The sequence below is a fragment of the Columba livia genome, chromosome Z, assembly GCF_036013475.1.
Source record: "Columba livia isolate bColLiv1 breed racing homer chromosome Z, bColLiv1.pat.W.v2, whole genome shotgun sequence".
In the NCBI taxonomy this organism is placed as follows: domain Eukaryota; kingdom Metazoa; phylum Chordata; class Aves; order Columbiformes; family Columbidae; genus Columba; species Columba livia.
The window spans coordinates 38,332,935-38,354,060 of NC_088642.1; the positions used below are offsets into that span (position 1 = coordinate 38,332,935).

Below are 21,126 nucleotides of genomic sequence, written 5' to 3' on the forward strand. Positions count from 1 at the left end.
CTTTTAGTTTAAAACCATTACACCTTAGCCTATCACAACAGGCCCTACTAAAAAGACTGTCCTTTCTTCTGCCTCTCTTCTCCAGGCTGAACCACCCCAACTCTCTCAGCCTGTCCTCATAGGAGAAGTATTCCAGCCCACTGATCATTTTCATGGCCCTCCTCTGGAACTCTTCCCACAGGCTGTTGTGCTTTGTTACGCAGAGGACTCCAGAGCTGCACACAGTACTCCAGATGGGGTCTCACTAGGGCAGGGTAGAGGGGGCAGAATCACCTCCCTTAACCTGCTCGCCACGCTCCTTTTGATGCAGCACAGGATATGGTTGGCTTTCTGGGCTGCAAGTGCACATTGTTGGCTCATGTCCAACTTTTCATCCACCAGTACCCCCAGGTCCTTCTCTGCAGGGCTTCTCTCAATCCCTTCATCCCCCTGCCTGTACTGATACTGGGGTTTGCCCCAGCCCGGATGCAGGACACTTGGCTTTGTTGAACTGCATGAGATTCACATGGGCCAACTTCTCGAGCTTGTCCAGGTCCCTCTGGATGGCTTCCCATCCCTCAAGTGTGTCCGTTGCACCACTGAGCTTGGTGTCATCTGCAAACCTGCTGAGGGTGCACTTTATCCCACTGTCTCTGTCATTGATGAAGATATTAAACAGTATTGGTTACAGTATGGACCCCTGAGGGACACCACCTGTTACCTGTGTCCATCCAGATATTTTGCCATTGACCACTACTCTTTGGGTGTGACCACCCAGCCAGTTCCTCATCCACTGAACATTCCATCCATCAAATCCATCTTTCTCCAGTATAGAGAGAAGGATGTTGTGGGAGACCATGTCAAAGGCTTTACAGAAGTCCAGACAGATAATGTCTGTAGCCTTTCTTTAGTCCGCTGATGTAGTCACTTCATCCTAGAAAGCCACTGTGTTGGTCAGGCAGGACTTGTCCTTGGTGAAGCTGTGCTGCCTGTCTCAAACCACCTCCCTGTTGTCCATGTGCCCTAACATTAGCTTCTAGGAGTATCTAGAATAAATTATTATTTCAGCAAGAAAAAATAAGCTTCAAACCAATCTTTGTTGTTATTTTCTTTTTTTCTGTTTGATGACCAGGATTCACACAAACCTATTACTTTGACTTTAATGATAAGGACTGCATTCTTTCATTTTGTGTTAAAACATAATTGAAGGGCTATTCAAATGCAAATGAATGATTTTGTATTAATCTAACTGGTTTATCATCAGAAAGTAGTCTTTCTTTTGACAACTCAAAAAATGAAGATTAATGAAAGTTCTGTGAAAGAAAAATATAAAATATAAAATTTTAAAGTATGTTAAGATGTGAAGATTTTTAGTTTTCATTCATTGAACAAGACTGTTCAAGCTCAGAAGGGAAAATTGCTCTGTTTGTGGAATGAATTTATTTTGGGAATGACATTCAGTACTTTTGTTTTATCACCAGCCAGACTGCCTCTTAACGAAGAGACAGAAGCTTGTGTTCTAATGGTTAGGCATAAGAATTCTTTTCATCTTAATCCTACCATTATAGTAACTGATGACAAGGATAGTGAGGGAGTTGACTGAGATATTTTTATCTCATTCATTAACAAAGAACAAAATTTTGATTTCTCTGTTTTCGTAGAATCATAGAATCATTTCAGTTGGAAGAGACCCTCAAGATCATCAGATCCAACCATAAACTAACTCTAACACTAAATCAAGTCCCTAAATGCCCTTTTAACACCTCCAGGGATGGTGACTCCACCACTTCCTCGGGCAACCTGTTCCAATGCATGACAACCCTTTCCGTGAAGATTTTTTTCCTACTATTCAATCTAATCCTCTCCTGGCACAACATGAGGCCATTTCCTCTCATCCTATCACTTGCTACCTGGGAGAAGAGACCAACACCCTCCATGCTACAACCTCCTTTCAGGTAGCTGTAGAGAGCGATAAGATCTCCCCTCAGCCTCCTTTTCTCCAGGCTAAACAGCCTCAGATCCCTTAGCCGCTTCTCATCAGACTCATGCTCCAGGCCACTCACCAGCTTTATCACCCTCCTCTGCACTCTCTCTTGTACCTCGATGACTTTCTTATGATGAGGGCCCAAAACTGAACACAAGAGTCAAGGTGGGGCTTAAGCAGTGCCAAATAGAGTGGCAAAAACACCTCTTTAGCCCTGCTGGCCACACCATTTCTGACAGAAGCCAGGATGCTGTTGGCCTTTTTGGCCACCCGGGCACACAGCTGGCTGTCGATCCATACCCCGAGATCTTTTTCTACCAGGCAGCTTTCCAGCCACTCTTCCCTGAACCTGTAGCGCTGCTTGGGGTTGTTATGACCCAAGTGCATGACCCAGCACTTGGCCTTGTTAAACCTCATGCAATTGGCCTTGACCCATCAATCCAGCTCATCCAGATCACTCTGTATGGCCATCCTACCCTCCAGCAGATCAACACTCCCACCCAGTTTGGTGTCATCTGCAAACTTAGTAAGGGTGCATTCAATCGCCTCATCCAGATAATTGATAATGAGATTAAACAGAACTGGCCCCAGTACTGAGCTCTGGGGAACACCACTCATGACCAGCCACCAACTGGATTTGGCTCCGTTCACCACAACTCTTTGGGCCCAGCCATCCAGCCAGTTTTTTATATCTCCTCTTGTTGCCGATGTATTTATAGAAACATTTTTTGGTCTCCTTTTAGTGCAGTAGCCAGGCTGAGCTCTAGTTAGGCTTTGGTCCTTCTAATTTTCTCCCTGCATAACTTCACAGCAGTCTTGTATTCCTCTTGAGTAACCTGCCCCTCCTTCCAAATAAAATCTCTTTTTATTCCTACGATCCAGCCGCAGCTCTCTATTTAGCCAGACCAGCCTTCTTCCCCATCAGCTCACCTTCCGGGACATGGGGACAGCCTGCTCCTGTGCCTCTAATATTTCCTTCATGAAGAGAGACCAGCCTTCCTGGACTCCTTTGTCCTTCAGGACTGCCTCCCAAGGGACTCTGCGAACCAGCCTTCTCAACAGGTCAAAGTCTGCCCTTCTGAAGTCCAAAGTAGCAGGTCTGCTGACCATCCTTGTAACTTCTCCGACAACAGAAAACTCAATCATTTCATTATCCCTGTGCCCAAGGTGACCTCCAACCGACATGTTGCCCATGTGTCCTCTCTATTTACAAACAACAGATCCAGTGGCGTGCCTTCCCTAGTAGGCTCACTAACCAGCTGTGTCTGCAAGTTGTCTTCCATGCAGTCCTCCTGGACTGCTTCCTCTCTGCTGTGTTTTATTTCCAGCAGACATCTGGTGGGTTGAAGTGCCCTTTAAGAAGAAGGGCTAGGGCAGCTGCCTGCAAAATATTTCATCTGCCTCTTCATCCTGGCTAGGTTGTCTGTAACAGACCCCCACCAGGATGTTCACCTTGTTGACCTTCCCCTTGATTTTGACCTATAGACGCTCAACCCTATCATCACCCTCATCAAGCTCTAGACAATCAAAACAGTCCCTAACACACATGGCTACCCCACCTCCTCTCTTTTCTCACCTATCCCTTCTGAAGAGTTTATGGCTATCTAATGCAGCACTCCAGTTATGAGAGTCATGCCACCGTGTTTCTGTGATGGGTTCATTTTTCCTACCTTTTAGATAGGACAGTTTTAATCCAATACTACAGAAAGTTGAAAAGACTAAAAATTTTACACTGTTTTATTGTTTGACCTGACTTTTTCCATGGCAAAGGAAAAGCTTACAAAATCTGCTGATAGGGGATTGTGGTTTAACTGACCACATTTCTTTCTCACCCTGGGATCCACTGTCAAATAGGATCCTTTTTCTCCCTCTTTGCTGTTTAATAACACTCAAGTTATTGTCTAGGATCAAACTAATAATTTAAAATGTCCATTTAACACTCTAGAAAAATGCAGAAAACCTTCTACTATTCAGATTTTGGTCATAAAGTAGGTGATTTTGTTAGTGTCACTTCTGCAATGGTTTTACCTGCCTTCTGCATGCTCATGTCTATTTTGTAACTGTTATTTGGCACCCAATACCAAAAGTTTCCTTCTTCTATTTAGTAAAGTAGTAATAGAAATTAGTAATGGTTGCATTAAATATTATTTTGTGCAGTAATAATTGTATCAGAAAAAACGTAGGACAGATGACTAGTGCTGGATGGTTTACCATAGATTTCTTCATAGGTTTTAAGACTACAAGATACCATTGTAACATCATGGGCTATGCTATTTCGTTTAAGTGATGCTTGTAGTAAACGTGTTAGCTACATCTGGCTAGACTGTAGCTTCTCTAAATGTGTTCAGTCTTGAGTCAAAGACATGGAGATCATGTCCACCAGAATATGGAGATCATTACCTCTTTTCTTGTGTTTCAACATCATCTTTGTAAAATATTTGCATTATTATTTGTTTCCTGTAACAGAAAATCGGCTTATGATGTTGTCTCTAAAGACGTAATATGCATGCTATTCTAACAAATAAAGCCCAACTATGATGCATCAAAAATCATAACCTCTATCTACTAGTAATATTTGCAGATATCTAGCAGATAAACAATATCTCTTACTTAGTTTCCATTAAGAAAGAGCAGAATGAGCAGCTGTCTGTGGTAAGCATCTTCGTTTTGGCTGAGCTGACCCTTAAGAGAGAAGTTTCTAGTTGTATGCTACATAACTGCCATGACTCTCTGCGCCACAAATTTAAAGAAAATAGGCTTTTCACTATTTTTGAATAGGCAAAAAGTAGCAAATACAGCTACTTTAGAGAATTCTTCCCTTCCAAGCAATATTTCTATGAAGTGTTGCTGACAGTTTGAAAGTATGTATTCAGCTATAAGTAGCATATATTTTTGAGGACTTGTGCTATCCCTGATTTCATTTTGATTTATTAAAAGTCACTTCTTGATTTTCAGCACTGGAAGATGTTATTGTAACATAGTCATTTGCCAAAAGAGAACAGTTTGTGCTATGAAGGGAAGTTAAACCAGTTTTCTATCCAAGTCAGTCTCAGCTAGATGAAACTTGCAGTGAATATTGAGTGTTTCTATTATCAAAGTAGAAGAACTGGATATTAAACCTTTCATTTTTCCTTGTCATTGGTTGCAATCGCTGCTCAGAAGGATGCACTCCTTGTTATCTTTTAAGGACAAAAACATTAGACACTCTGGTCACTGTGCTTTAAAATATTTTTCCCAAGATGGATCTTTATAATGGTAGTAAGCACTTTAGTCTAGTTTTTTTACTTTTGGCCTTGAATGTGGAACACCATGGGGAAAAACGCAAATGATGGTATTTATTGTACATCCTACTGATCTAGGTGGTTCAGTATTTAAATGTAATATCGATGCATTTTAAAACATCCAAGTGTTCCGCAAAGATTTCAAAGAGAGCTACCTATAAGTTAAGGTTCTTAGGTTAATCTTTTATTTATTTAAAGGCCAAAGAAAGCTGTCTGCTTCTGTGATACAAACTGCAATCAGCTTAAAAATAATTGACAAATTAATCCCCTCACAGCACTGCCATTGTAAAGGTGTTAGGTTTAGCTAGGTTTGTCTGATTGCCTTGTCTAATCAAGAAAAAAAGTGCTACCTCTGATGTCTAAGATTTAGGAGAAGCATCCCAAACCTGACAGGCTTGTATGTTTTAATTATTGATCCCACCATTTCTGCCCACAAAACCCTTTGTACAGTGTTAGCCTCGCACCAAAAGGCTAAAATAAAAACTTCTACCAGTAGTGTACATGAAGACATGTAGGACTTTTAACTTTTGGAAAAGTTGACTCATATTGGGAATTCATAAATTGGTAAATTGATCTACCTGCAGTATAGAATCGTTTGCATTCTTTTGCCCATGTTTAGTCATGTTATCTCTTATTTTTCATTGCAACCACATTGACAGCTACCATACAGTGCAACTTCATTTCAGTAAGGTTAATCATGGAGTTACTACTTAGTATGCATGTGAGTATCATAACTGTGCCATAAATTAATTAATAGATGTAATGAATTTTCATTTTCCAAGGCCAAGAAAATCTTATATTTCAAACTTATGTCTGCTTGAGCAAGTTTGAATAAATATGCACGTATTTCAAGATAGAAATCTGTACTATGGGCAGCACTTTGTTAAACAGGATGGCTTTTCTTTGAATAATTATTAATAGGTTCGTGGCTCTGTGAGTGGCCAGCATAGTCAAGCATGGAATGGAAATAGTTAAATAGATTGTTAAACATTGCTGCCGTTTTCTAAACAAAGCTGTTTTCAGATGGAGACTATTTGGCCTTCTGCTTTCAATCACAAATAATCAAAGAATATTTACTGGAATGTTATATAAAAGTACTCCCTTTACAATAAAATCAAGGGTGGGTGGTTTTGCTCTAACAGAACGTTATATTCTGTATATTTGTTTTGTGATAAATGTACCCAAACTTGCAGCATCAGTGAAGAGCCCAATCCTGCAAGTCCTCCCAGGAGTCCAAAGTTACATCATTCATTTAGCTTCCGTAATGTTGCCCTTTTTATTCACTCTTTGAACATCACAGATTCTTTGCTTTGATTGCAGGTGAATGAAGCCACAGTGGAGCAGCTAGTGCAGCAGTATCCACATATAACCTTCAGTACTGTACTACAGGATTGCAAGAGGACACTGGAACGGGCTTATCAAATGGGCTGGACACCCAACACGTCTACTGCCTCTTAACGTCCCATACCATCATGACAGTTCCACTCTGCTGCATTCAGTAGATATAATGGGGATTGCAGAGGGTTCACAACCTTTCGTATGATGCAATATAATTGTGAGTTTACAGAGGTTACAGTAAAATGATGAAAGCTGTACACTGACTTTAATGTACTGTACAACTAAGTACTAATATTGAAACAAAACTTTAGAAGTGCATCATATTTTTGTTTGCATTAAAGATATAAATGCCTTTGGCAGATTTCTTGAAGTGGATTCCTACTAGTTCTCGGGATAATTTGAGTTATAGAGATGTTAAGCTTGTTTTCCTCTGTTTACTTTGCCCTTGTCAAGTGTGTTTCCTTTGATTTGTAAACGGTAATTCAGTGCTAGCACCAAGTCTGGTTCAACTACAGAGGCCTGTGTTGAAACTGGGACCTAAACTTCATGCTTACTATTTACTAAAGCTATGCCAAGAGCTTTAAAATGCACAGTAATAAGGAAATCTACAAATAATTGTGATTTTCTTATAAACACTTCGAACAGAAATCTTAGTAAATGATGATAATGACAGAATGGATATCTAATGGACAATCTTCTTTCTGTCACTCAACATAATTGATACCTTGTTGGGTTTTTTTTTTTCAATGCTATAGAGTTTTCCAAATCTCCACATCTCCATTTTTACAATAAGAGAGTTAACAGTGCTTAACCTAACACTGATAACCAGCTCCCGTTTCATAAAGCCAAGCAGTAATTGAATACACCAGCTACCAGAAATAAGTTAACAGTCAATGGTTTAATATCCGATTTTAAAAATTACCTTTTTTTTTAAGTGAACTTTCTCCTCTGACTACACTCTTATGTTGCTGAATTGGAAAATTCAGATGAGTGAGTATAAGCCAATAGTAGGATTCCTCTTATTCCTTGTGCGGTTATTATTTTACAACAGATCTTACAATGCAAAGAGCGCTTACCTTAAGGAGGCCATCTAAACATGAGTCCCATCGCGGGTATCATTTTGTAGGATCAAATCCTTCATAAAACAGTGTATGCAAGAAAATATCAAGACTAAATACATAAAACTATTCTTTTTCTTTGTGTTGCATTGCATTATAAGGAGTTAAATTTGACATGGGGATAGTGAAAATAGAGACATTATAGCTTCAATTTGAAGTTGCATTAATCTTTAGAGTATTACCATTTGGCTAAGAATGTTTTCAGGTGTGTAACACTGGATATTTGTTTTTCAAAGGTTACAGCATTTTAATCTGAAGTATGAAATGCTTAAGCTTCAGCTGAAGAGTTGCCATTATTGTCAAAATGTTTTGCTAATCCAGAAGGTCTAATGCAGCATAACCTAGAGGCTTGTTTAGTGTGGCTGTATAACTCTGTAAAACCATCTGTTGATTTCCATAGCATAATTTTTTACAACAGAAACATCAGCTCACAGTAATTCCAGTGAGGTTCTCAAATGTTTTCTTATTAGACTTTTCAAAATGGGGATGAAATAGCTTCTCTGGAAAAAAAAATATATGATAAAGTTTTTGCTTTAAATAAGTGGTAAAATGTGTGAACATGTGTAATGCTAGGCTTTTTATTCACTCCAAAATGGCAACAATATTTTCAGAGTAAAGCCAATGGATTATATTGCTGATATAGTACAGAATTTTCATCATTTTTCATTTGATGTCTTTTTATGAGTGCATTAAAACTATTCACACAATTTGTAAGTTTCTATTTTTTCGTGAAAACTTTGATCCTGCAATGGGTTTTAATAAAAGAAAAAAGAAAGATGTGATGTCTTCTGTTTATCTGTGCTGCTACCTGTACTTAGAGTGTGCTAACAGAAAGACTGAAATATCCATCCTTGAATATGCAGAACTCATCTGGGGATTGTCCTGAGCGAACTGATCCAAGCTGGCCCCGTTGTGAATGACAGAGTTCACCTAGATGACCTCCAGAGAACTTTCTCAATCTAAAATACTCTATAATTCTAAGGAGTTTTAGATATTACAGATCTAGTTGGTCATCTCTTTTCACTTCTGCCATTAAGTCACTTCCAGTAACTTTGCTTCACTTCCACTTTTGCATTTTACTGAATATTCATCTCTCTCTTATTTTTATGAACATATTAATCATTATAGATCTCAGTGTGGCTAATTAATTTCCATGCATGTTAGCATTTACATAATTTGGAAGTTTATGTGGTATAGGAATTCTAGATCGAAATATGTTCTTCTAACCACAGTGTTGCCACGGATAGCTCTTTAATGTCTTTCTAATAAATCAATGTTTTCTAAGTAGTGTTATAAGACTAAATAGCAATGTTACACAGTCTCTAATTTTTGAAATGTCATGTACGAAAAATACTATTTAGGGGAAAAAGAAAAGCTATTGCTTCTTGTTAGAAGAAAAATTACACCTGTTTGCTTTTACTCAAAACTTACAGTGGATTCAGAAACACACAAAGAGCTTGTGCTGGATTTCAAAGGTTCTAACAGGCCTACTTTACTGCACAGTGTCTTTGTTCCTTCGTGATCTTTGTGGGAACCTGCTGTTAAGGTAAGTGACCTGTGGGTCAGTGTTTGCCTTATCAGAGACATTTCTAGGCCAGAGGAGCTGGGCTTGTTTAACCTGCAGAAGAGGACGCTAAGGCCAGCTCTAAGTGCTTTCTTAACTAAGCATTAGGTGGTTGTAGAAAAAAGACAGATAACCTGTATTTTCAGTCATTCACTCTTAAAATCTGTTTATAATTTTGTTTTAATGCCTCTCAAATAGGTCACTTGATGGTCACTCTATATACCATTAAAATAAAATAAGGCAATGTTACTTTTTTCATCCTGTAGTTGTTTTCCTCCCAGCCTTCTCCATGAGTGACCTGCTATATTGGCAGTATAGGTGACTGAGGCTTTATTTGAACTTCGCTAAATTTAGAAGCACTGTTACCAAATTGCATTTTCGAACCAGAAACACCATGGGAGAGGCTCCAGGCATCTCCAGCATGCAATCTCCCATAGGTTTGCACCACTTAAAACAAAAATAATGCTTTTTGAGAGTAGTTATATTTTGCCAATCTAAACAAGGTGAGTACTTGGGGAATTTTTGTGACTTCTTGGTTTTGCTGTTTGGGTTTGAGTGGGTTTTTCTGAGAAACTATAGAAAATATATTCATTGACCGAAGATTTTTCTTCTCTCTTCTCAGTCTACCTTTTTTATGCTTATAATTTCTTTGTCTTTTCTCCTGTGGGTATCAGGTAGGGAAATGCAGAACAAGCATATTATGGCTGTCTTCAATAAAAATGTTGAGTTCATGAATTCATTTGGCAGTTCCCATATACGATAGTGTTATATAAGATTATAATAAATGTAGACATTTTGAAATGTGTACTTCTTTTTTTTCTTCAATGTCACCTGTTTCAGTCTGCTGACGCTTAACACTACAATTGAGTCATCTGATGAGAAAAAGTAGCATTAGCTCTTAGATTACCTATTGGCAACGTGATTTCTTTGTACAAAACTATATCTGAAATAATTTTTGTCAGTATTATACTTGATGTTGAGACTACAGAATATGATGCAAGTTGTTTAAAATAGGGGGTTTCTGGTTTTGAAAAAAATTTCAATAAGGTGAAAGGTTCAAATATTAATTTCCTCCTTTCTTTAGTTTGTGTAGACACATTGATCACTAGACATTTGGTTTTGATTGAGAAATATGTGAAAATTCTGCATTTAATTCATTTTCAAATTGGAGGAGAAGAGTTGGAAAGAGCTCATGTTTGCCCAAATACTGAATCAGATTTCCAAGCTAATGAAACTGAGGCTACTTTCAGGTTAGGAACAGAACCTGTATTAGTTGAATTGTGTGTTTTCCCAGTTCTGCTTGATACATTATAAACAGTTCCACTTGTTACATTGCCTGAAGTTCTGCTGAGGAAAAGAAATAGACATCTAACTGCAAAAATCTATCAAAATTAAGCTAAGGGCTTACTGGTAAATATTTAAGCTCCCAAATCCTTTTAATCTCTTACACTTCAGCGGTTCTTGAGCTACTATATCATCTTTTCTCTGCTTCTAGTCAGTCTCACCCTGGCAAGTAGCATTGAGCTGACAAGCAGGTATATGCAGAGCAAAACATTGAGCTTTCCAGACAGCTGCTTATTGATCAGACAACTGCACACAAATCCTTTACCTTTTTTTTTCTTTTTTTGAGAGAAATGCAGAAAATATGGACATTAAGTCCAAAGCAAATAAGATATTCTAATTCCATGTTATAGAATAAAGATTTCTAAATTAGATAATTATTTTTAGATATATATAATATGTTTTATATATATCTCATGCTTGCAAGACTGAATTTAATCAAGAATGAAATAAAATACTGTTCCATAACTACAGGTCAGGATGATTAGATAATGAGAAGAATTTCTGAAATTTCATTTCTGAGTTTTTATTCTAAAGCCAAACTGACTGCCCCCACTAAGTATCTTCAACAAAACACAAGTATCAATAACGTCAGTGTAAGCAAATTACACATATGTCAAATATCCACACTTCAGACAATGGAACGATTCATTTACTACTGTGTTTCTGTGACATTCTTTGCTTATACTCTTTCAGTTATTTAAAAACATAATATCCTATTATTGAGCACTTCTGCTTTACTTGATCTGCTGCTGCAATGCTGCAGGTCAAAAAGGGGAGAAAGTGACTACGGGAACAGAGCTGTCTCATGGATGAGATGTTACACAGCAGTTAAATCAGAGAACCCAAACATTTCACATTACAGCATGAAATATCTCATTCTAACTTTTCATACAAATGAAATGGGCTGTTTCTGCCTTCAGTAGAGAAAGAAGAATAGAAAATGGGGACAGTATTAAAGTTAATTAAGATAATTCATTGGCTGTTCATTAAACAGTGTTTATACCAAGGGTGTCTGTCCTGTTTTTAGAAAACAGCTCATTATGTTGTGGCTTCTTTATATTTTCAAGCCTTGGTTTACACAAAATGGCACTAAATGATTTGAGATTCCTTACCTTCCCTGTTCTTGGCTTCTTACATGTATTGTCCACAGATGCAATCGCTGTAGATGACCTGAGTTGCTAAAGAACAGGCATATAACTCAGCTATTCCTCTAGATCTTTGTCTGCATTGGGCTCAGATTAACACAAATAGGTAGGTTAAGTCCCACCACTGCAGCTGTGATTGCTTGACTGGAGACACCTTCACAAACTGGAATTAAGGTAGCACTGAAATGAAGGTCTGTTTAACAGCTGCATCTCCACAGTTGTTAAAAAGAAACTCAGGCCAAAAACTTTTTAATTAGGTTTTGAGTTGGGGGTTGTGTGTTTTTTTGTTTTGGTTTGATTTTTTTCTTTCTTTTTTTTTTTTTTTTTGAAGGCTCTTAGGATTAGGTAAGGCAAATCCAAGTCTTCCAGCTTTATATGTAAAGTTATAGTAATGGGATTACATTTCAAGTTTATTTCCAGGAAAAAGACAACTATAAAAGAAAGCTGAACTGTTTATACTTCCACATTCAAGGAGGTCTCTCTATATGTAGCTTATGAAAAGCATTTGTACATAAATATGGCTTAGGAGTCTTAAAATAAAAAATTTTGCAACCAAGATTATTGGATATTTCTGGCTGCTGTGAACCTATAAAGGCTTCTGGACCCAAAATTTTGTAATCTCATGCTTTCATCATGTACTTTATGGCAAAGTGCTACAGCCTTTGGTGTTGTCAAAATAACCAATTATTAGAAAAAGCTGTGAAGAATATTTTAGCAACAGTAACTTCCAGTGAGCACGGTTAACTTGTCGCAGGTGCCTTGCTCTGGATTCTCCTTGAATCAAGGTCAACATCTCAGTCCTTACCTTTGATGGACTAAAAGATTGTCTTCATGCTATTGTTTCAGTCTGTGGTCACCTCTGGACCACAATAAGGCATGTTGTGTGAGGTATGCTCTCTGAACCAATATAAACTAAAAAATTCTCTGCTCTAAGGGATGGGTAATTTTTTTTTTTTTCTAAAGTAGGCATCAATGTAATGTTTATCTACAAAACAAAATGTTTCATGTCCTTTCTTCCTTTGAGACAGGTGAGAAACAAATGTAGTCAATGTTATTTACCCTGCTATTGATACTTTGAAAGATGTTCAAGTACTGAGGCAAATGAGCAAGCTAGAAAATAGAAAAAAAAAATCTTTTCTTGAAGAGTAACTTGCTACAGAGGAACATTTCTGCTTAGGGAGCAAATGCACCTGGAAAGCTTTAATGGCAACCAAAAAGGTTGCAGCTAAAAATTACTTTCTAATGATTCTGCAGAAGTGTAAAGAGAATTCCAAAGTCCAAATGCTTTTATGATCTTCTCACCAAATACAAGGGAAAGGTTTGTTTATTACATTTTCAAATTTTACTCTTTTTCATTAAAAAGAGGGGCCCCAGCAACAAATAAAGATTAATACAGTATCTTTGAAGGAACAGAAGGCATGACAGCCTAGGGAAACTGCAGAGCATTCAGACCAATGTAGTTTAGAATGGTGGTAGGGCTGAACAGGAATATAAAGCAGATCTGAAAATCAGGAGATCCCACTTCAGTCTGATGGTGGCTCTTGACTAGGCACGGTGTATTTTTCAGCATGTGACATTAGTTTTGTGGCTACGCTTCTCCTGGCAACGAGTGGTGCCAGGAGCACTACTGGGCTGTCAGTTCACTCCAGCAGTCACCAGCATACTCTTGACCCATGACTACTGACTCTCTCCTAAAGAATTTTGGTGTTCGTGGTGCCCAGTAGCTATCTACTTAGTCTCTCTGGATGCAGCCACTGCTTCCTGAGGGCAGAAAAGTTTAATAGCACAGGTATACACTGTCCTGTACTCATCAGCTTGAGCACAGGAAGCTTTCCTGGGCAAGACTGATTTACTTATACAGAGATAACCTTCATGGCTCATCTGTTATTTGCAGGTCACAGTTATCTATCAGGAGCTGCTCCTCGATGTCATCAGTCCCAAAGCACAACCGTGGTCCTGTCCAGCACCATGTCCCAGAGTATCAGCATGTCACCGTAGTGGGTCTCTCCGCACTGCAGGGCAGCAACTCTTTTCCAGACGCATGGTGGAGAAGATGCCAGGGAGAGCCCCTCACCAGGGAGGTGCTGTGGCCCTGACACACCCCTGGCACACGGGTAACCGCAGACCCGCTGCCCATCCTGCCTCACTCCCCCACTGCCAGTCAGTCAAACAAGGATAACTGCGAGATGGGATGAAGGCAGCGGCGGTACTGAGGCAGGCTGACACAAAGTACTGCAAAGAGGAGGTGGCATCACCATGAGGGCTCCTGGATTCTTGTGCAGGAAGAAACTGCTGGTAAACTGAAGCCTGTAACTTTATCCCCACAGGCTGTTCATGTGTTGAGCTTTCCTGCTCTAGAGCAGAAGTTATCACCAATTCCCTCTACAGTCTGAATGAATCAATACTTTTTAGCAAAATTTTCTGAAAGCAGAGCTTAAATTAAGGAATGTTTCTGTACTTAGCGCTTCTTGCAACAGTACAAGTAATTGAAGTCTTTTGCTAGTATAAAGAACAAATGACCATTTCCTTTATGTTCTCTTTTGTGTGTCTTCAGAAATAGTTAACAGTAGGAAGACTATTCATATTGCATTAGCCAGAGACAGAAGAAGAAAAATGCATTTATGAATCAGTGTAATCCAGTCATTGGTTTATGGTTGTGAACTCCTTTAGGGACTGTCACAAATTCCCAGCTGTCTGTGAGTCCTACATTTTACTATTGCATCTCTGAGCTATCTGCAAGGCAAGTAAAGTAATATATATCCGAGCAGCTCCCTGTGACTTCGTATCTGCAGGGGCTTGAGAACTATGCCAGCAAGGATGTGCAGTATATTAAGAAATTTGCCTGAAAATAGAATTAGCATCTGAAAAATAAAAATCTTGGGTGAATCTTCCATGGGTGGAAGCCTCTTTAGCAGAGGTAGAGTGGAGCAAATGCAGGCAGATATTAAATACTGAAATTATTACCAGCCCTTAAAAACTTAGTTTTCTGACCTTTGTATGTTTCTGTGAGTACGCATCATTCTAAAAATTAAGTTCTGTTGATATTATTGAAAACTGTAGAAAAATATTAGATCTGAATCCATTAAAAACAAACAAACAAAAAAGCTTTCTTCAATATTCTATAGTACAATATACCATGACATAAGGATAAGATTTGGTACTTGGCAGAAACAAAGATGCCTTCAGCAGAATCTTTGCCAAAATGACAGAATAATTTTGGAAAGTGGCAAAGGTAACATTAAAAGGAGAGAGATTCTCCATATGTAGGATCAGCCCATCTGTTCATCTGTTTGTTGCTAGTCTGGGAAGTTGCCCGTTATACCTGGGGGAGGAGAAAGGTGTATTTCCATACTGTGAACTTGTGAGATTAAGAGAAATAAAAACAAAACAGAACAAAACAAACAAAAAAGTAAAATAAAATCCACCAAGCTTGGCAGCTAATGACCATAATGGTAATGCTTTGCATCATTGGAGTGTAAAAAACAAGAATCACAGACTACTACTGTTTTTTATTTAAAGGGTAAGAATTTCAAAAGCCTCTTTGTGATTTAGGTGACTAAGTCCTTAAGGCATTTTTGGAAATTTAACAGAAGATGCCCATAGAAATTTCTTTTGCTCTTCCTCTTTGTAAGTCAAGCCTGCATCAATATAAGGAAAAATAAGGACTTTATGACTGCATATACATCTGCCCTTCCCTCCCTTTGTTTGATGATATCTATTAAAGGAATTGTTCTTTTCCCCTGACAGAAAGCACAAGTATTTTTACTAAAACCAATAAGAAACAAGTAATATGTAGATTTTGCTTCCTGTGAGGAAGTCTGCAAAAGAATCAGCCTAACTTGCTGTCAACTACATTGCAAAGACTGGTTTTTAATTTATTGACTTTCCTAGAGTCACCCCTACTTATTTTTTTCAACCACCATCTTCATCGTTTAAGGCTCAGTTAAACCCACTTCTAAAGCTATTGTTACTACATTAACATTTTTGTATCAGTCACAACATGAAGGACACTTCATTTTCATTACATTAATTTATGTACTTATATATGTGTTAATGAGATTTATTATCTTACACCTTGTTCTTGATGCTTTGCTTAGAAAATACTGCGCTAAGTACTCAGTGCACAGCATTAGCATTTTTACTAGAATTAGTATTAGTGCTAATACTCAGTTACACTGAATCTTCTTTTTAGGTGAAGTCACAAACCATTAAGATCAACCAAAATTGTCCATAAAAGAGCAGAGCTGCTACATTTCTAATTTTGAGCAAACTTGGATCTTAGACTTTTGAATAAAAAAGACATTAGACACATAAGATATATCTTTAAATTGTTTTGTCTGTTGTAGTTTCCAAGTAATATACAGGAGCTATCAGCTGGACTCAGTAGCCAGCAATGTGCCACCTCTGTACTAGGATAAATGGATCAGGCTTGAAGGAATGGCTGAGGGCTAACCATTTGGCAATATCAAGAATCTGGGCCTCCTTAACCCCAGTTACAGTCTTAATACTAGCACGACCTTGGAATTTACCTCCTTACTCCCCTAGGTTGGAATTTGTTCCTCTAAGTATGCATAGTCTGAGCTGAGGACCTACAGAGTGCCAAAGAACATTAAAAATCCACAAACATAAGGGTTTCTACTATTCAGTCTAGCTTGAGTTCTGTCAGTTTCTGCAGACTGAGGAGGCTGAAGTTTCTGAAGCCTGTGAAAAAGCTATCAGAGACAATAAATAGCATTTCCTCATTGAGAAGTACAGCTTTTTTAAAGTGCCTGGTGCTGGAAAGAGCAACAAGGTCTTCCTCAGGTCAATTGGGAAGTGAAAAGAGAGGTAATACTACTTTTTGATAAGTTTCCAATGAGACTTAACAGTGGCTTATACAATAGAAAACATTCAGAAATAATTTTCACTCCGAAAATACAGCTGGCTCTGGTAGCATTGCAAGACACAGTAATTCAGCAGGTATGTAATGTGAATTACAGCTAATCTTTACCTTTAATCTTCAGACTAAGGACATACTGTTAATCAGAAGATAATATTTTAAAGTGATGTGTATTTAAAGAGTTGATTGTATTTTATTCTATCAAGAGCTGTTGACGCTACGATATTAATGCTTCTAACAAAACCAACAGAAAAACTTCTGAATGTGTTGCTTGTTTGTATTTTAAGTGGTTACAGAAGTAAGTCTTCTTACTTCAAGTTGTTCTAACAAGCACAGTAGAAAATCACTTAATCCCTTCTGAATGAAGAAAAAAAAGCTGTTTTCTTCTGCCCTCTTCCTAGACGCAATCTTTTACAAATGTTCATAGTCCATAGAGGTTTTTTTCAAAAAAAATCACTCTGTCGTATTGGTATTCCATTCTTCATTTATCAGTATTTTAAAATTAATTTTTGTTTCTCACCTTTGATCTTTTCAGTGGAAAAACAAAAAAACAACAACAACAACAAAAAAAAACTATAACACAGAGAAACAGAAAAGAATCTAGTGTAAAGCCTAATCCCACTGAAATCAACAAGACCATGAATTCATCAGCAAGATCCATCACATGACCCACACCTGCTTCAAATCAATAGCAAACAAACCACTGTGGCTACAGGGACATTCTCTATAAGTTTGCTGGTTAACAGAAAGCCATGTTATTGCTAGTACTCATGCATTTACTGATAATGGACCTCTTAAATAATATTGCTGGACACTTGAACTGTAACACCTGTTAATCTAAATGAGTCTTGTCAGTTGAGCACTCCTAGGCCACTGCTAGGCCACATTCCTGCTGCTCTTTCTTCTTACTTTCAGGCTCACTTCAAACTTCAGATATAACAGATTTGTGGTGAAAAAATGCATTTTTTGTTTCAAAGCTGCATTTAATAAAGTAATGTAAAAGCAAAAGCTGAAGTTCTCTTCTCCAGCCATATGGAGTTGAGTATCTCTCTCTTAAATCCTGCTGTACCTATCTTCAAAGTTAAATGTGTTTTATCCCGTGGATTCTTTAGCATCTTCCCTTCCTATTCCATTCCTTCTCCACCTCCTCTAGCAGGAAAAAAAAAAAAAAAAAAAAAGGTAGGCAGAAGATAGAAATGTTTAGGGTGAACTCAATACAGCAGTATTTCTTCCCTTTCAAACCTTACTCTTTTCTGCTTTGTGGCCTATGGCTGTTAAAAGGGACACAGTTACATGTTTCTAGTGGAATGAAAATGATGGTGTGCTGCTTTTTACTACCATTTCTTCATCCCCCCAAAACAGAAAAACAATAGGTCTTTGCCTCAGAGAAATCATAGTGGAGACTAATTTGGCCAGATGTAATGAGATGAGCATTTTTCTCTTTTTAACTGCACAAACATTATTTTCTTTCCAATGAAAATTTTCAACTGATGTTTCTATAGCATTTACATTGATAAGCAAGTGGGCTTTTTTAATAATATACCCATATTGCTGCAAAAGAGGAGGAAGGATTGGAAGTTTAAAACATGAAGGAGAAAAGTTAATTTAAAATGATGTTTGGTAAAAAGTCCCCTTTGAGCTCCTGTTGTGTAATTGAACAGATTAAGAGAACTGACAGTAACTTCACGGTATGCCTAAGTGGAGGTCTCTACGGGTCAACTCTCGGATCTTGTGCCGACACGTTAAACAAGTTTGTCAATTTTCCATCAGATTGATTTTTCTCACAGGTCTTGAAGCCTCGTCTCATTTCATCTTGTTTCCACAGGGGTTCTTAACATTGCAAACTGCCATTTACTTTTGTCTCAAAGTGTGAGGAATGATTTTTATCTCCGAGTGGCAATCACGGCAGGCAGCTCCAGCTCTGCTTATAATGTCACATATTGTCCTCCCTCACCAACTGGGGTTTCTTTTGTGTTTTTCCCCTCTTTGGGAATGATGTGGATTTTTAGAATACATACAAAATAATTATTAACAGAATGTACTTAGGGCAGATGTCTGTAGTCTCTGAAGCGAACAAAAAAAGCAACAGAAACCGTGGGGCTTTTTCTTTGCAGTTTTCAGCATAATGAGGGGTCAGCTTGAGAAAATACGATGTCTCTGGGAAGGTCACGGGGAAGAGTATTAACCTCTCTTTACATTTCCATGTCTATTATCCCCTCCTGTTAATGTCAAGGGAAGTTATGTGCACAAAATAAAGAGAGAGTATGCTTCTGAATAGATGAATGCTGCTGAAGATTATAATGTTATATATTTGGATTAATTGCACTAATGACAAGAATTTACTCTTACGCTACACCAAGTTAAATGAGTGCAAAATTTGTCTGCAAGCCTGTAGGACATGATGATACCCTCATATGGTTGTAAAACTATGCAGACCCCCTGACTCAAATTAAGGTACTCTGAACTTAACCACTTGATTGACCTAATGACCTCTTGTTGGAAAAAGACTGCCATTTATATCAGTTGTATGAGGGTAAAACCATTGGACACCCTCAAACACCATGTTTTCTCTTGCCTGCAGCTCTGGTAGTTATCTCCACTTACAAAATCTAGCTGTAGTCAATTATTAGAGCCATAATCAAAGTGTTTTGTAAGAATTTCTCGCAAGCATCAATATCTCTGTCAAACACAGAACAATGAGCCTGATTCCTGTTTTCCTTGATGCTAGTTGCATAGTTCTATGAATAATATAGAAATAGTCATCATCCCTTCTTTTGGAGACTTGTATAATGTCAGTTTTAATACAAATGTGAATAAGGCCCATTATTTTGTTCTCTGAAATACGATATACTTGACCTAATGACGTCATCAGAGACAATGTGAAAAGTTACCAAATCACGTGGTTATAAACAATTCATCACTATTTTAAAATATTTGCCACAATTTCAGAAATCTATGTTAAAAATATGAAAAACAAACCAAAACAAACTTGTAGTGATTATTTTTGCCATCAGCATGATTAGAAAGCAAATGGAGACTGGGGCTGCTAAAGTGGTGGCCCATGGGCTAGTTCCATCCCAGAAGGAACAACTAGATGTCAATCCAGCACTGAGCACCTGGCATGTGAGATACTTTCTCCTGTCAAAAGCCTTTGCACAGAGCATGTGTGCTTGTGGCTGTGCTGGTTGCTCGAAGTGTGAGGAAAGAGGTGGTTAACCCTGGAAGGGCCCATGGAGGAAGAGACATGGCCACCACTCAGGGGGAGCAGTGCTGCATAGCAGAATGCTATGGCAGGATGGGGAGATGCCCTTGAGGTCAGCCTGTGGGGCATGGTGGTGGGGAGCCCAGGGCACAAGGGCAGGAGCCAGAGTGGCATGGTACTGAGGATGTGATGGGCTAGGGCTGGGGGTGGTGTGAGTGGTTCTGCCCTTCCTTCCTTCTTCCTTCTTTAACTTTAGTGGACAGTCATGATCCAAGAATACTTTTCCTATGAGAGTGACTACTCTCTCCACAACACACACAGGCACATATCTTCCTATGGAATTGATTTGCCACAGACAGAAATGTGTCTAGTGACTGTCCAGGGCCAATTCTCTCCTAGTGAAGTTTCCTTTCAGTTAAGTTTCTTCAAAGTAACTGCACTTTTCTGAAGTTGACTGCATGTTTTTCAGACAGTGTCCACTCCAGACCTGAAAACACCTGATGTTTAAAGTTTTACTGAGCTCATTGTAGGAATGCAATGCAGAAAAGACCTGTGTTTACATTTATATACACTTACATACACCCTATAGCAGCTAAGGTCACTGATAGACTTATGTTCCATGAGCAAAGGGTTGTAAAGGGTTGTACTTGCAAGAAGGGACAGATAGAAGAGGTCACCCAAAATGATCAAAGAGGTCACACATCATACTCAGTTTAAAGCTGAGGGATAATGAGGGGTTTGCTCTCTTCGTTCATGGCTGGCATCCGAACAGGACCCTGTCGATTCTCCTGCCTGCGATCATGATCCTGGTTGTATCCTAAATTGATTTTCCATCTAATCTGGAATGCAGTCGAGGACTTCCTGGTGTCTGCTCTACAGCCACTGGGGTGGCACCAGCCCCTGCAGCCCACAATCATCCGGGAGAGTCAGTGTTGTTTTTGTACATATTGCATTATTTCTCTTATTAGTAGTATTATTAGTAAAACTGTTTTAATTTTCCAACTCATAAGGCTCTTTTCCCTGTCCTCCTCCCTGGTGGAAAGGGTGCAGGTTAAGAGAGAACATCTGTCACTCAGGTTATTGTTACCTGCTCTAAACGGTGACAATGATTTAGCCTTAAAAACCTCTGCTGAATGTTGCAAATAGCAGAAAGAAAGGTATACCTAACAGAGATCTCTTTTTTTTCTCCCCCAAAAAACTGATCTTTCACTAGTTCTATTTTACGTTCTTTCATTACAGCAAATAGATGCTCAAAACAAACAAACAAACAAACAAAAACCAACCAACCAAAC

General features: G+C 38.4%; 1 protein-coding gene across 1 annotated transcript in view; it reads left to right on the forward strand.

Moving 5' to 3' along the window:
- FBXL17 (F-box and leucine rich repeat protein 17) overlaps positions 1–8,475 on the forward strand; it is a 295,611-nt gene extending 287,136 nt beyond the window's left edge. Inside the window, exon 9 of the mRNA XM_065046666.1 lies at positions 6,565–8,475. Coding sequence (XP_064902738.1) covers positions 6,565–6,702 — 138 coding nt within the window. The 3' untranslated portion in view covers positions 6,703–8,475. The remainder of the gene's footprint in view (positions 1–6,564) is intronic.
- The last annotated feature ends 12,651 nt before the right edge of the window (positions 8,476–21,126 follow it).